This window comes from Leptopilina heterotoma, unplaced genomic scaffold (assembly GCF_015476425.1).
Source record: "Leptopilina heterotoma isolate Lh14 unplaced genomic scaffold, ASM1547642v1 Lhet_176, whole genome shotgun sequence".
NCBI lineage: Eukaryota > Metazoa > Arthropoda > Insecta > Hymenoptera > Figitidae > Leptopilina > Leptopilina heterotoma.
The window spans coordinates 554,345-568,485 of NW_025110892.1; the positions used below are offsets into that span (position 1 = coordinate 554,345).

The following is a 14,141-nucleotide window of genomic DNA, read 5'->3' on the forward strand; positions in this document are numbered from 1 at the left end:
CAAGACGCTGAAGAGCAACACGACGCAATAAATTTAAGACAAGTAAAACAAATTGTTAAAAACGAAATAAAAACTGTCTTTGCAGTTACATCATCTTCAAGATCAGCTATTGATGACTTGAATATTCTTATACAATCTATCGAGGAAAGAATTAACGAAAAACTTAAGCAGATTGAAACTGATTTACAACACGAATTACCTCTTCAAAACGCTAAATATATCGCTAAATTGGATTCACGTTTAACAAACCTTGAAAATGGACGATGAAAAGTTAACTGTTGTTAAAGAGTTGCATAGACAGGCTAGAAAAAATTATCCTCGTCGAAAAGTTCAAATGCGTGGAATCGATGAAACCTGGCAAGCAGATTTGGTTGAAATGATACCCTATTCTTATTCTAATAAAGGTTTCAAATACATGCTCACAGTTATAGACATATTTTCCAAATATGCCTGGGCTGTAGCTGTAAAGAGTAAGAATGGAAAGGATATTTCTCTAGCCATGAAAACTATTCTAAAACAAGGCAGAATTCCAAAAAATCTGCATACTGATAGAGGCAAAGAATTTTACAATTCTGAATTTAAGAGTTTAATGCATGAATTTAATATTAATCTCTATTCAACTTTCAGTAACTTGAAAGCATCAATTGTTGAAAGATTTAATCGCACATTATTTCATTATTTATGAAAAATATGATGTGGCCTGAATTCAGCTTACAGGGCAATTACAAATGGATAAATCTTTTACCTACGCTCATATCAAAGTACAATAATAAGAAGCATCGTACTATTGGTATGAAACCCAAAGATGTTACCGTAGAAGATACAAGAGAACTGCTGAGACGTATCCGTAAACTACGAAAAATTCCGCTGAGAAGATCAAAATTTAAAGTTGGAGATAGAGTTCGGGTTAGCAAGTTTAAAAATATCTTTGAAAAAGGATATACTCCCAACTGGACAACGGAAATATTCACTGTGGATAAAGTTAAATCGACAAAACCAGTAACATACAAACTTTTAGATTACCAAAATCAGCCCATCGAAGGTGGTTTCTATGAGAAAGAACTGCTGAAAGTCAAACATCCAGATGTTTACCTAGTAGAGAAAGTTTTCAAGACTCGTGGTAATGATGTCTACGTGAAATGGCTTGGATTTGATAAATCTCACAATAGTTGGATTAAAAAATCTGACATGTAATATAGTTAAACTAATGTTTAAATAAAGTTGAATTAACGTTAAAGCAAAGTTAAAGTAATGTTGAAGTAAAGTTAAAATAAGTTAAAGTAATGTTAAAGTAACGTTAAAAAAAGTTAAACTAACGTTGAAGTAACGTTAAAATAAGTTAAAGTAAAGTTAAAATAATTTTAAAACAAGTTAAAATAACGTTAAAATAAGTTAAAATAATGTAACTAGATTAAGGTTTTATTGAATAAAGAAGAAGACATAAAATAAAATATATAACAGGTTTTATTTATTAAAATAACAAATTCTCTCTCCCAACAATTTTTTTTTACAATACCTTATCATCATCTTCCATAATTTCGGCAATTTTACAATGTCCCCATGCAAGGGTGTCAGTATTATTTTTTAACAAAAACCTTTTGTCATCATACGGACTGAGAGCAACTTTTGTTTGTTTTGAAGTTTGCACTTTGTGCAGATTGGACCTGATTGAGTACTGTGTTCTAGATTGAATTTTTACATTTTGAAGGCAATACACATAATCATCAAAATTAATGTCTTTTTTAACAACTCCAGCTTTTATACCTTTCGCCATTTTTATTAAATCTTGATTCTCAGCGAATATAGGCTCTAGATTTTCTTGCAAGTTTTTCAACTCTTTAGAAAACCATTGGGCGGGATTTTCTTCATCTTTTGGAGACGCTTTGTATGAAGACAACGAGTCATTAAAACCACATTTCAAATAGTATCCAATACTAAGCAATTTATGATTTTGAAAGACCTCGGTATTGCTTGGTTCTTGTGGTTTTTCAGCAGGAATCAAAAGGCTCTCACAGTCAGCATAAATAATGAAAGGTACACGTTCCTTGTTTTGAAAATTTTTGAATTCAACAGAATTTTTACCTTGTTGTGGTAGCCTAATTCTCGTATCATTCATTGTTCTGCATGTTTCTTCATGTTCTGTGAGTTTTAATTCATCTCCAAAGTAATGAAGACAACGGTCACAGATGTACTTTTTATTTTTTTTCTTCGACAATTGTGAGCCAACAAGTCTAGATAAATCCTTTATCCAGACATAGTGGTAGTTGAAAGAGATGATAGGTAATTCATCATCATCATCATCATTATCATCATCCTCATCTATGTAATGGTCTTCAATTTGCAAAAGGTTTAAGTGGCAAACCTTTTTCTGCGAGGTAAGATGTAATGGGTAGACATTAAAATTCTTATTTTTCCTTGAAAGTCCGTACACGTTGATTGAGATATTATTTAGAGCCTCAAATTCTGAAATATCTTTGAGAGAAACAGGGAACTCAATTCCTGTGAAATTTAGTTCATTCTCATATTGGATGTACTTTGAAATGCGATTTGAATCCCTTGTTGGTTCATACAAAGCTGATAGTATTGACCATTGAAAACATTTATTATCTGTGTTCTGAACGTTGACACAAGCTTGTTTCCTTTTTATAGCAAGGGGTAAATCAATATAAGAACCTGCACGCATGGGATTGAACGTGTTAATGTTAACCTCCAACCTTTGAATGGAATCAAGTTTCCAATTAGAGTCTTTCTCTTGGAATTCTTCAATCCTTTTTAAAGTTGGTTGTTTGACATTAACATTGTACCACTCAACAACAAAATTGTCAACAAAATTTCACTTGTTTTCGCGATAAATGTTTTTAATTCTGATTGATCCTCTTTCCCATTCATTAAATCTTTCTTAAATTTCGCCCCCAACACGGTATATACTTTCAACGGACCATACTTGTTTAAAGCTTTTTCAATATTAAATTTAAATAAAGCACATGCATCATCAAGGAACTCATTAATATCTATGTAATCTATATTCATTATCCCACTAGTTTGCAATCGACTATCAAATGCTTCATCGAAATTAACCCATTTCATTCTTTCGTTAGTCATTTGTACACCCGCACCACGTTTCATTATTGCATCAAAGTGGCAAAACAAGTATTCCAATTTCTGGATCAAATTCAAACACCTTGATTTTTAAGAGGTTGTAAAATCAGATTTTTTAAAAAAAATTTCTAAATATATTTTTAAACTTCTGACACTTGTTTTGCCATTCATTTGCTGTAATGCATTTCTCATCACCAGACATGGACATTGTGGTAATGAGCTGATTTTCCGCGATTTTAATGAAGTTGTCACTTTCTTGACAAACTTCATTGTACTCGTCAATCTTAATTTTTGATCGCGATTTTTTCGGTGATTTAACCTTTGGCATCTTAGAAGTTAAGTCTAAAGAATTCCTGAAACAAATCTAATTCCTGAAACAAATAAAAAAAAACTCTGAAACAAAAATTTAAAAAAAACTCCTGAAACAAATTAAAAAAAAAATCCTGAAACAAATCAAAAAAAAACTGAAACAAATAAAAAAAAAATTCTGAAACAAATAAAAAAAAATCCTGAAACAAAACAAAAAAATATTCCTGAAACAAAACTAAAAAAAAATCTGAAACAAAACTAAAAAAAATTCTGAAAATATATCTGGAGGTACTCTGTAAACTGTTAGTTGCATCTGAAAAGATGCTACTGATGATTGTGGCTCGCGCTCTCGAACTTAAACACTGGTCCCCACCATACCTGACACCCCACTACGACGCGCCCCACTACTCCATAGTCGCGCGCAACACCACTCCTACCTCATCACATCGTATAGTAAGCGCCGGCTGCCGCGATAACTTGAAAGTTCTCATAGGTCTTGCAGTCGGTATCCTAGAACACTGGCGCACATAGTGAATTAGAAATCTACATTACCATCATCCGGTCAATTACCAACTTTTTTATAGGAATCTATTACAAAGGTCGATATAGTAGAACATCTAAAAAACCCCATACCAATGCGACTTTAAGTTAAATAACCCTTTTAGTCATACATTTTTCATTTCATTGAAATCTATTGAAACTGGTTACTCGGGGGTTTTTGAGGTCGCTGAATACGAATCTGGCATTAGATTTTCAAAATTCAAAATGGCGGATCCAATATGGCGGACGCGAAAATAAAAAATGAACAGAATTTGCTAGGAACTCGTTACTCGAGGGTTTTTGGGGTCGCTGAATACGAATCTGGAATCAGATTTTCAAAATTCATAATGGCGGATCCAATATGGCGGACGCGAAAATAAAAAATGAACAGAATTTGGTTGGAACTCGTTACTCGAGGGTTTTTGGGGTCGCTGAATACGAATCTGGCATCAGATTTTCAAAATTCAAAATGACGGATCCATAATGGCGGACGCGAAAATAAAAAATTAACAGAATTTGCTTGGAACTCGTTACTCGGGGGTTTTTGGGGTTGCTGAATACGAATCTGGCATCAGATTTTCAAAATTCAAAATGGCGGATCCAATATGGCGGACAAACAAACAAATGACAAACGACAGACTTACACGAACGATTCTCTCCACAGATAAGTACCGACTTTAATCAAACAAATGACAATCGACACAATTAACACAAACGATTTCCTCCACAGGTGAGTATTGGCTACAATCGGACAAATCACAATCAACAGACTTACACGAACGATTATCTCCACAGGTAAGTACCGACTTCAAACAAACAAATGACAAACGACAGACTAACACGAACAAATCCCTCCAAAGGTAAGTATCAACTTCATTCAAACAAACGAAATTCGAGAAACTATTACTAACGATTCTCTAAACAGGTTAATATAGCTTTTTCGTTGAAAGAAGGTATATTGTTGAGTAGAAGCAGTATTATTGTATGTGTTTTTTACATCACATCCTGCATTAAGTTTGACATTTTCAGTTACTTATCGGTTAGCAATTCTTTACTAATATCTACAGTTTGTTCAATTGGATTGTCAAAAATGGTACATTATATTCAGTATCCAAAAATTAATTCTTTTTTTTATAGACAGAAATACTATGAAGAGGATTTTACGTTAAACGAGTTATCTGACTGTGGATTGTCAGGATTCATTCACTTTTGATTTTACTCTTTAATTTTATCCGAACGTTTTGAATCTTCTAAGTTTATTAATAAATTTATTAATACTCATGCCAGATTCGTATTCAGCGACCCCAAAAACCCCCAAAAAACGAGTTCTAAGCAAATTCTATTCATTTTTTATTTTCGCGTCCGCCATATCGGATCCGCCATTTTCAATTTTAAAACTCTGATGCCAGATTCGTATTCAGCGACCCCAAAAACCCCTGAGTAACCAGTTTCAAGCAAATTCAGTTTATTTTTAATCCTCGCGTCCGCCATATTGGATCCGCCATTTTGAATTTTGATAATCTGATGCCAGATTCGTATTCAGAGACCCCAAAAACCCCTGAGTAACCAGTTTCAAGCAAATTCAGTTCATTTTTAGTTTTCGCGTCCGCCATTTTGGATCCGCCATTTTGAATTTTATAAATCTGATGCTTGATTCGTATTCAGCGACACCAAAAACCCCCGAGTAACGAGTTTTATGAAAATAGGTTTAAAATTTCATCTGAAATACTTTTATTTTATAAAATATTACAAAAAATTGTTATTTCCTTTCTAAAAAAATGCAAAGCAGAAAAAGCTCGAATTGAAAAAAGTCGAACTCGAAAAGTATCGAAGCAAGAAATAAGCATAGAGAATAAAAAAGAACATAGAAAGCGCACCTCACACTCTAAATGTAAACGAAATAGATGGAGCTGTCTTGGGTTTGTCTGGTTTATCTCAAGAAAAATTTATAAATAAAATTATTTTATTTATAAATAAAGTAAAATCATAAATAAAAAAAAGAAGGATATCAAATAATAAAAATATAATAATTAAAAATATAAAATAGAATTTAATTAAAAATTAAAATAGAATTAAGAATAAAGTAGCAACAAAGTCGACCGCCAAGCGGTCGACGAGGGCTCTGGTTTTATATAAAAAATTATTAAATTAAAAAACTGAACATTATTAAAAATTGAACAAAAATGAAGAAGGAATAGAAACAACGAAGACGGCCGAAGGCCGTCTGAGGCGCTAGTATTATTAAAAATTATAAAAAAAAATTTCAAAAAAGTAATTGTAAATATAGTTTAGGATCTAATTTGTAAAGAAAAAAATTATTATCTCAAAAATTAGTAAGGATAAGTAGAAAATGAATTTTTTCTGAAAAGAAGCATTATTTTTTGTTATTTATTTGTTTATAATATTTTTATTATTAACAAATTGTGAATCAACAGTTTTCTTACACTTGTTTAGGTATGAGGAACATGCCTGGAAAAAAAACCCCTAAATTTATTAATAAATATGCCATAGAAATACTGAAAACTGAGAAGGAAAAGGTGGGTCGCTGAGCGACCCAGTGTGCAAAGGGATAATAAAAATTCAAATATCCCGCCAGTGGGTTTAAAATTAAGCAAAAAATAAAGTGGCGCCATCTATACGATGCAGCCGCAACTAAGTTCGGTCGGTAATTTTGGCGGGATATTCAAAATACCCCTACCAAGCGACTTTAAATTAAATAAAAATTCAAATTTCCCGCCAAGCGTTTTAAAATTGAGAAAAATAAAGTGGCGCCATCTATCGGAGGCAGCCGTAATTCGAATGATCGGTAAAGTAGAACACCTCTTCTAACGCAGTTGAAAGTTTGAAAATAAAAATTCAAATCTCCCTCCAAGGGGTTTGAAATCGTGCAAAAATAAAGTGGCGCCATCTAGCGGTGGCCGCCGCAACTAAACTCGGTCGGTAAAACAGAACACCCCTTCTAACGCAGTTGAAAGTATACTATTTATGATAATGTAGGAATCTGCATTACCGACATCGGTCGGTAATTGCGCCCGTACCCGCCTAGTAACACTACTATTAATTAAAACTAATACTTATTATTAATAATTTAGGTTATTTCTTTAGCAAATATTATAAACTAATTAAAATTATAATAAAATATATAAATAAACTGGTCCTAACAAGGCTCCCAAGTTAGGACCAGGCTAGAATCGTATCACCAGCCATTGTTGGTCCAACCTACACTGCCAACCTAGGACCAAGCTATTAACAGGGCAAAATAGGTAGGACCTGGCTAGGACCAATTTTCATTTTCCACACGGGAGAGTTTAAAAGCAATTCATTACAAAATGTAAACTTTGAAAATTTGTGATTTTTTAAATTTTTTGAAAATAGTTTTATACTTAAATTTTAGTTATAGGACACTCTTTTAGGCAAAATTATGCTAAAATGTGACTAAATAACATGTAATACTCAATTATACAGAGTTTAAAAGAAACTCAAATTAAAAAATTAAAAAATGTAAATTTTGAAAATTTGCGATTTTTTAATTTTTTGAAATAATTTTTATACTTACATCTTAGTTATAGGATAGTATTTTTGGAAAAATTATTATAAAATTTGACTAAATAACATGTTATACTGAATTATAGAGAGTTTTAAAGCAATTCATTAAAAAATATAAAATTTGAAAAATTTCGATTTTTTGAAATTTTTGAAAACAATTTTATACTTACATCTTAGTTATAGGACATTATTTGTGGCAAAACTATTCTAAAATGTGACTAAATAACATGTTATAATTAATTATAGAAAGTTTGAAAGCATTTTTTTAAAAAATGTAAAATTTGAAAATTTTTGATTTTTGAATTTTTTGAAAAAATTGAATATCTCCCGTTCTAATTAATATTTTTCAAATCTGTAAATTTATAAACCTGCCTTGGCCCAAGGTCTAACATTCTGACAAATTTGGTTGAAAACGGTTCAGCCGTTTTTAAGTGATGCGCGAACAAAGATTCTGTGACATACATACATACAATCATACATACACGAAATTTTTTATTGGTATATTTGGAATCCTTGATACCCAAAACGAATATTTATGTGTGAAATTTAATGTTCTGAGCAATGTACAGACAAAAGTCTGATTTTATATATATATATAGATTAATTTTTTTTTATTAACTTTATTTGCATTTTAAAGTACATACTTTTACTTAAAAAATGTGTAAATTTCATAAAAATTAATAAACAATATTCCGAGATATTCAAAATTTTATTAAATTAATATTAAAATTCAAGATGGCGTATCTTCAACAATTTTGAATTTTTTTTTTAAAGTTGGGGATAGAAGTCTGTTATATAGAACTACTAGCTGTCGGACCCGTCTTTGACGGGTTTTAGTTTCGGCTAAGTTGACGGCTAGTTTCGGCTATTTGATAGGGTTTCTACCAACCGGGAAATAGCCGGAAATCAAATTTTACTGGGAAAAACTAATAATTAGTTTCCATTAACTATTTCGTGAGGAAAATATTACTATTTCAATCAGTGACAGATTTTTTTCTATCAAATTTGATTTATTTATGGCTAGAACTTAAAATCAAGTAAATTTAAATTTGTTTAAAAAAATAAACCGGGTAAAATTAAACAAACATAGAGACCCTGCTTAACTTTTCTCTTTACATATTGCTCAAAACATCTTTAGAAGTTTAATCTAAAAGTAATATAACGTAACTTTTTACCACCTAAGCTTTTACCCAGTAGCATAATGATAGTATCGTATTACAGGTGACTTACAATCTTGACATCCTGCGATATCATGTTTTCATAAAATATTTATTATAAAACATCTCCATTTTTCAAGTTTCTGAACTTCTTTCAATTAAAGAATACTGAATAAATTGAATAAATAATTATGAATTGCATTATTTTGACGTCAAAATCTTAATCTCAGACCCCAAAAATACTACTGAATTAAACTTAATAGTAATTAATAACAATTATAATTTTTTCGATTTTTTGATATCGAAAATATTTTTATACTTACATCTTAGTCATATCATTTTTTGTGCAAAATTATGCTAAAATGTGACTAAATAACATGTAATACTCAATTATATACAGTGTTTAAAAGCAATTCATTAAAAAATGTAAACTTTGTAAATTTGCGATTTTTTTAATTTTTTGAAAACATTTTTATACTTAAATCTTAGTTATAGGACACTATTTTTGGCAAAACTATTCTAAAATATGACTAAATAACATGTTATACTCAATTATAGAAAGTTTAAAAGCAGTTCATTAAAAAATATAAAATTTGGAAATTTGTGATTTTTTAATTTTTTGAAATAATTTTTATACTTACATCTTAGTTATAGGATAGTATTTTTGGAAAAATTATTATAAAATTTGACTAAATAACATGTAATACTCAATTATAGAGAGTTTAAAAGCAATTTATTGAAAAATATAAAATTTGAAAAATTTCGATATTTTGAATTTTTAAAAAAAAATTTTATACTTACATCTTAGTTATAGGACATTATTTTTGGCAAAACTATTCTAAAATGTGACTAAATAACATGTTATACTCAATTATAGAAATTTGTAAAGCATTTTTTTAAAAAATGTAAAATTTGAAACTTTTTGATTTTTGAATTTTTTGAAAAAATTGAATATCTCCCGTTCTAATTAATATTTTTCAAATCTGTAAATTTATAAACCTTCCTTGGCCCAAGGTCTAACATTCTGCTAAATTTAGTTTCAAACGGTTTAGCCGTTTTTAAGTGATGCGCTAACAAAGATTCTGTGACATACATACATACATTCATACATACATACATACATACACGAAATTTTTTATTGGTATATTTGGAATCCTCGATGCCTAAAACGAATAATTATGTGCGAAATTTAAAGTTCTGAGCAAAGTACAGACAAAAGTCTGATTTTATATATATAGATAATCCCACGAAGTTTTGCGAAAATCAGCAGACCTTTTGCAAATCGTGATATTTCTGACGTGAAATGCCTCAGTAACGAAAAATAAAATTTTCATATTTATTATAGGATTCAGTGCAGTTTTTATGTAGCCAAAAATTTCAAATACTGCACTGAATCCAATCCTCAATCAATGTCGTTTAATTGTAACTTTCGACTCAACCTACAAATAGATGATCTCTGGATTGATCTCTGGAGTCAATTAGATCAATTATTTTGTTCTCAGACATTTTTAATTTGTTTTTCTTTAATATTTCTTAAGTATCTAACATTAACATAAAAAATTTTAAATAAAAGTCATTCATCAAAATATTGGTGGTCGTCTGATATTTTATAACATTTTTAGCATTCGACTTTTTTAACTATCCTTGCCCCGGTGCTGGGGCAACAATAGTTAAATTTTTTTTTCATTTTCATTCGTATCTCGTAGGGATTTGAGTCTACAGTAAAATAATGTATAGCAAAATTATAGCTAAATAACCAGGCTTTCCAAAAATACTTCTCGTTTGCAGATACATATTCAAGTTTGGCCGCTAGATCCGAAAAGGTCTTACCTAACCTATATTAAGTGATATTTCTTTACAAATTCTGTAAAATATTTGAACTGTCCATCTCTCCCATATGGCCATCTCCTCCGGACTTACTATATATCAATACCTTGGAAAATATTTTTGAATATAGTGCACGAAAAATGAGTTATTTTTATAAATGCAAGTACAATAATAAATATCTTATTATTGTCTAATTGGATTATTTTTAATATGTTTTTGATTTTCATTCCCTTAAGATATTAGTCGCGTAAAATGGTTTTCGTCAGATTTTTTTCAAATTTTGCATACTTATTTCTGAAGTATTTATCTACAGAATAAGACCAATTTCATTAATTTTGACCGTTTCAAAGTTTCAAAAAATGAATTCAAAGTTCATACGTTTTGCATGGAGGAAGCACCCAATACATGATGTATTGAATTTGTTTAATAATTATTTATATGATAACTAATTGTCAGATTTTGAAATGAAACTACCAAAGTATTCAATTAGATGATACAAATGCATAAAAAACATTACATTTTTTGACCGCACCATACTATAAATATCCGCGTGGAAATGGTAAATGTGGGAAAACTATGGATTAAAAATTTTCAAGATTTCATCCATAGTTACGCCACTGTGGATTAAGTATGGGTTTTGTCCAAATCCCATAGTTAAACTTTGGCTGTTTATGAGTCAAACACTTGATAAAATTTCGCCGCAAGTTGTGCCATACTATGGGCCAAGTATGATGTATTATAAGTTCACTTTATTCAATTGCATTTTATGAATTTAACACTGGATCAAATTTTTAGGTATACAGAAAATTTAATTAAAACCTTGTTTGGCTCTGGAACAATAGATGTCTCTAGGAAAGACATCCAAATGACATCTTATGTACCAAGGTTATCTTGAATATAAGATATCTTTAGAACGTTTTTTGAATGGACATAAACACTGAGAAGACGATTTATTTGATTGAAACAAATTTTGTTTAAATCAAACTTGAAATATCTTTGCTATACAGTCAAAGATATTTAAGTTTCATTCAAACATATTTTTTGGTTTTTTTATTAATTCTACACGGAAGAAAATGTAATTTTTTAAATCTTTGTTTAGGAATAGAAATATTGGTTTATATTAAGTATACAATATTTTAAATTAAATTTTTATTGGAAATATTACCTACAGAAAAAAGGTCTTAATAATTTTAAAAACCTATTACTATTATCTTACTATTACTATTACTATTACTATTATCTAAAGTTTATAATTTTATTTATATAATAATAATATATATTATATAAAACTATGAATTATGTGTATTTAAATTAACTATAATAATCTTCGTATTCTTTCATTCAGTCTGTCCAGAGCGTGTACATTCTGTCTGCAGTGAGAGAGAAAGGTTGATAGAGAGAAAGAGAGGTAAGTATCGCCTGTCCTTTTAGTTTAGAGTAGGAGCGAAAGAGAGGCGAATATTATTATTATATCTATATATATTAAGTTAGTCTTTCCTTATATACTCTGTTCACAGTGAGAGAGAAAGAGAGGGAGGGAGGTATTGTCTCTCCTTTTAGTTTAGAGTAGGAGCGAAAGAGAGACGAATAGTTAAGAAAGTAATTCCCACTTTTTGGGTTTAGAGGGGGTACCATGTTTTCTCCATTTCCCGTGTCAGGTAGAAAGAGAGGAACAGAATTTGATAGGGGAAGGAAAAGTGGGGAATTTTACTTTCAAGCCAAAATACGAAATGGGCGTCTTATTTCCTTATTGGCTAATTATTTTTCTTTTTTCACTCACAGATAGATTAAGGAGTAAAAGAAAGGCAGATCGAGAACGAGGTATGAGTGAGAGGTATAAATTTTATCGTTGTTCCATAAACCAAATGGACAATTTTTCATCAATTTTTGACTCCCACACCGCCTCCAGTTGTGAACAATCGCAAATATTTTAAAAAACTAATTCGTATAATTATTTAAGATTTAATTATCTTCGAACAATGGGTAAGGCTTTCTGAAGTGTACCGATGGTTTTTTAAGCCTGTTACGCGCTGTAAAAAAGACATGGAGCGTGCAGTTTCACGGGCGGTTGCACTGCCGCGTTACATGCGTTGAATTGGTTTCAATTTGTTAGTTATTTATGTTTTTATGTTTATGTTTTTTTATTTATGTTATGTTATTTATTAAGCATTTGACACATAATTTCGAAAATTTTAATTAAAATTAAATTTAAAATAGCGGATTTTTTATAGTGTCAAGAATACTCTCCTAAAATAATATTGCAAAATTCGAAGTAAAACAAAAATTATACATCCTTATTCTTCGCCATGTCAAAGATGTTTTTGTATGCGGATAAGCAATCCTATGATTTTTAAATGTTTTCTCATTTGCATTTTTTAGAAAAGACAAACAAAAATGTATTTGGTGTTGCTGATCAAAAATTAGATATCAAATTTTCAAAATTGAAAATGGGGAATCCAACATGGCGGAAAAGAAAAATTTTTTATTATAATTTTTTTTTCGTTTAATTTTTTTTTCGTCCACCATATTGTATCCACCATTTTTAATTTTTAAAAAATTATGTCATATTCGTAATCAGCGACCCCAAAACCCCCCGTAACGATTTTCAAGCAAATCCAATTATTTTAAAAAAAGAATGTCCGCCATATTGGATTCGCTATTTTGAATTTTAAAAATCTGATTCAATATTCGTAATTAGCGACCTCGAAAACCCCCGAGTACCGATTTTCAAGCAAATCCGATGATTTTTTAAAAAAAATTTCAAAACTTATGAACAAAAACTTAAAATGCGTTTTTCTCAAAATGTCTTTTTTTGATCTGGAAAGAGTGATATCTCGAGTTCTTCTAAAGCGATTTTAAAAAATCAAACGGCTTTTGATTCAGCGTCATCATGCCTATAAGTGGAACCGCAAAAACTGGAAAATTTCCAACTCTCTTTATTTTATAAGGGAAATTCTGAATAAAAACACCTTTTTTTGCATATTTTAGAGAAAAAGTACTCTTTAAAAAGTGGGAGGAAGAAAATTCCACTTTTTTGAGGTTCCACACCTAAAGAAATATCTAACGAAGAGAATGCCACTTCGTTTTTAGTTTTATCTGTTATAGAAAGTTTGGAATCGATCTTACCACCGAGAATGGGCATTTTCAAAAATGGCGTATATTCCTGCCATTTTGAAATAAAAATGAAAATTTTTTTTTTACAAATTCTTAAATACATTATTTTTTACATGTAAAAGAAATTTTTTAAATAAATGTCATAGTTATTTTAATAATATATACTAAAAAAGCCTTCTTTTTGCCTGTTTTGAACAGTCATTTATTTGTTCGACCGTATGAAAATAGCGATTTTTTCCAAGGGCAAAAAAACAGTTGGTCCCATGCTTTTTTTGCCCAAGGTAAAAAAGGCCGCCATTTTCATACAAGTCGAACAAGTGAATGACTTTTACTCCCTGTCGTCTGCTATCTGAAATCGACACTTTTGTGCATTAGAAATAAAAAATATCGTATGTAATACGGGAATAAAGGCAGCCAATTTGTTCATGATGATTTTTGTGACACGAGTGGAGGTCTCGGGGCGCCCTCGACCTCGACTCGTGTCATAAAAATCACCGTAAACAAATAAAAATTGATGCAATATCCAAATTTTCATTTCGACAATTACAC

General features: G+C 30.2%; 1 protein-coding gene across 1 annotated transcript; it reads left to right on the forward strand.

Annotated features, from left to right (window-relative positions):
- Window positions 1–690: 690 nt before the first annotated feature.
- LOC122499789 lies at window positions 691–1,194 on the forward strand. The gene has a single exon (XM_043608300.1). The coding sequence runs from the start codon at window positions 691–693 to the stop codon at window positions 1,192–1,194; it is 504 nt and encodes a 167-aa protein (XP_043464235.1).
- The last annotated feature ends 12,947 nt before the right edge of the window (window positions 1,195–14,141 follow it).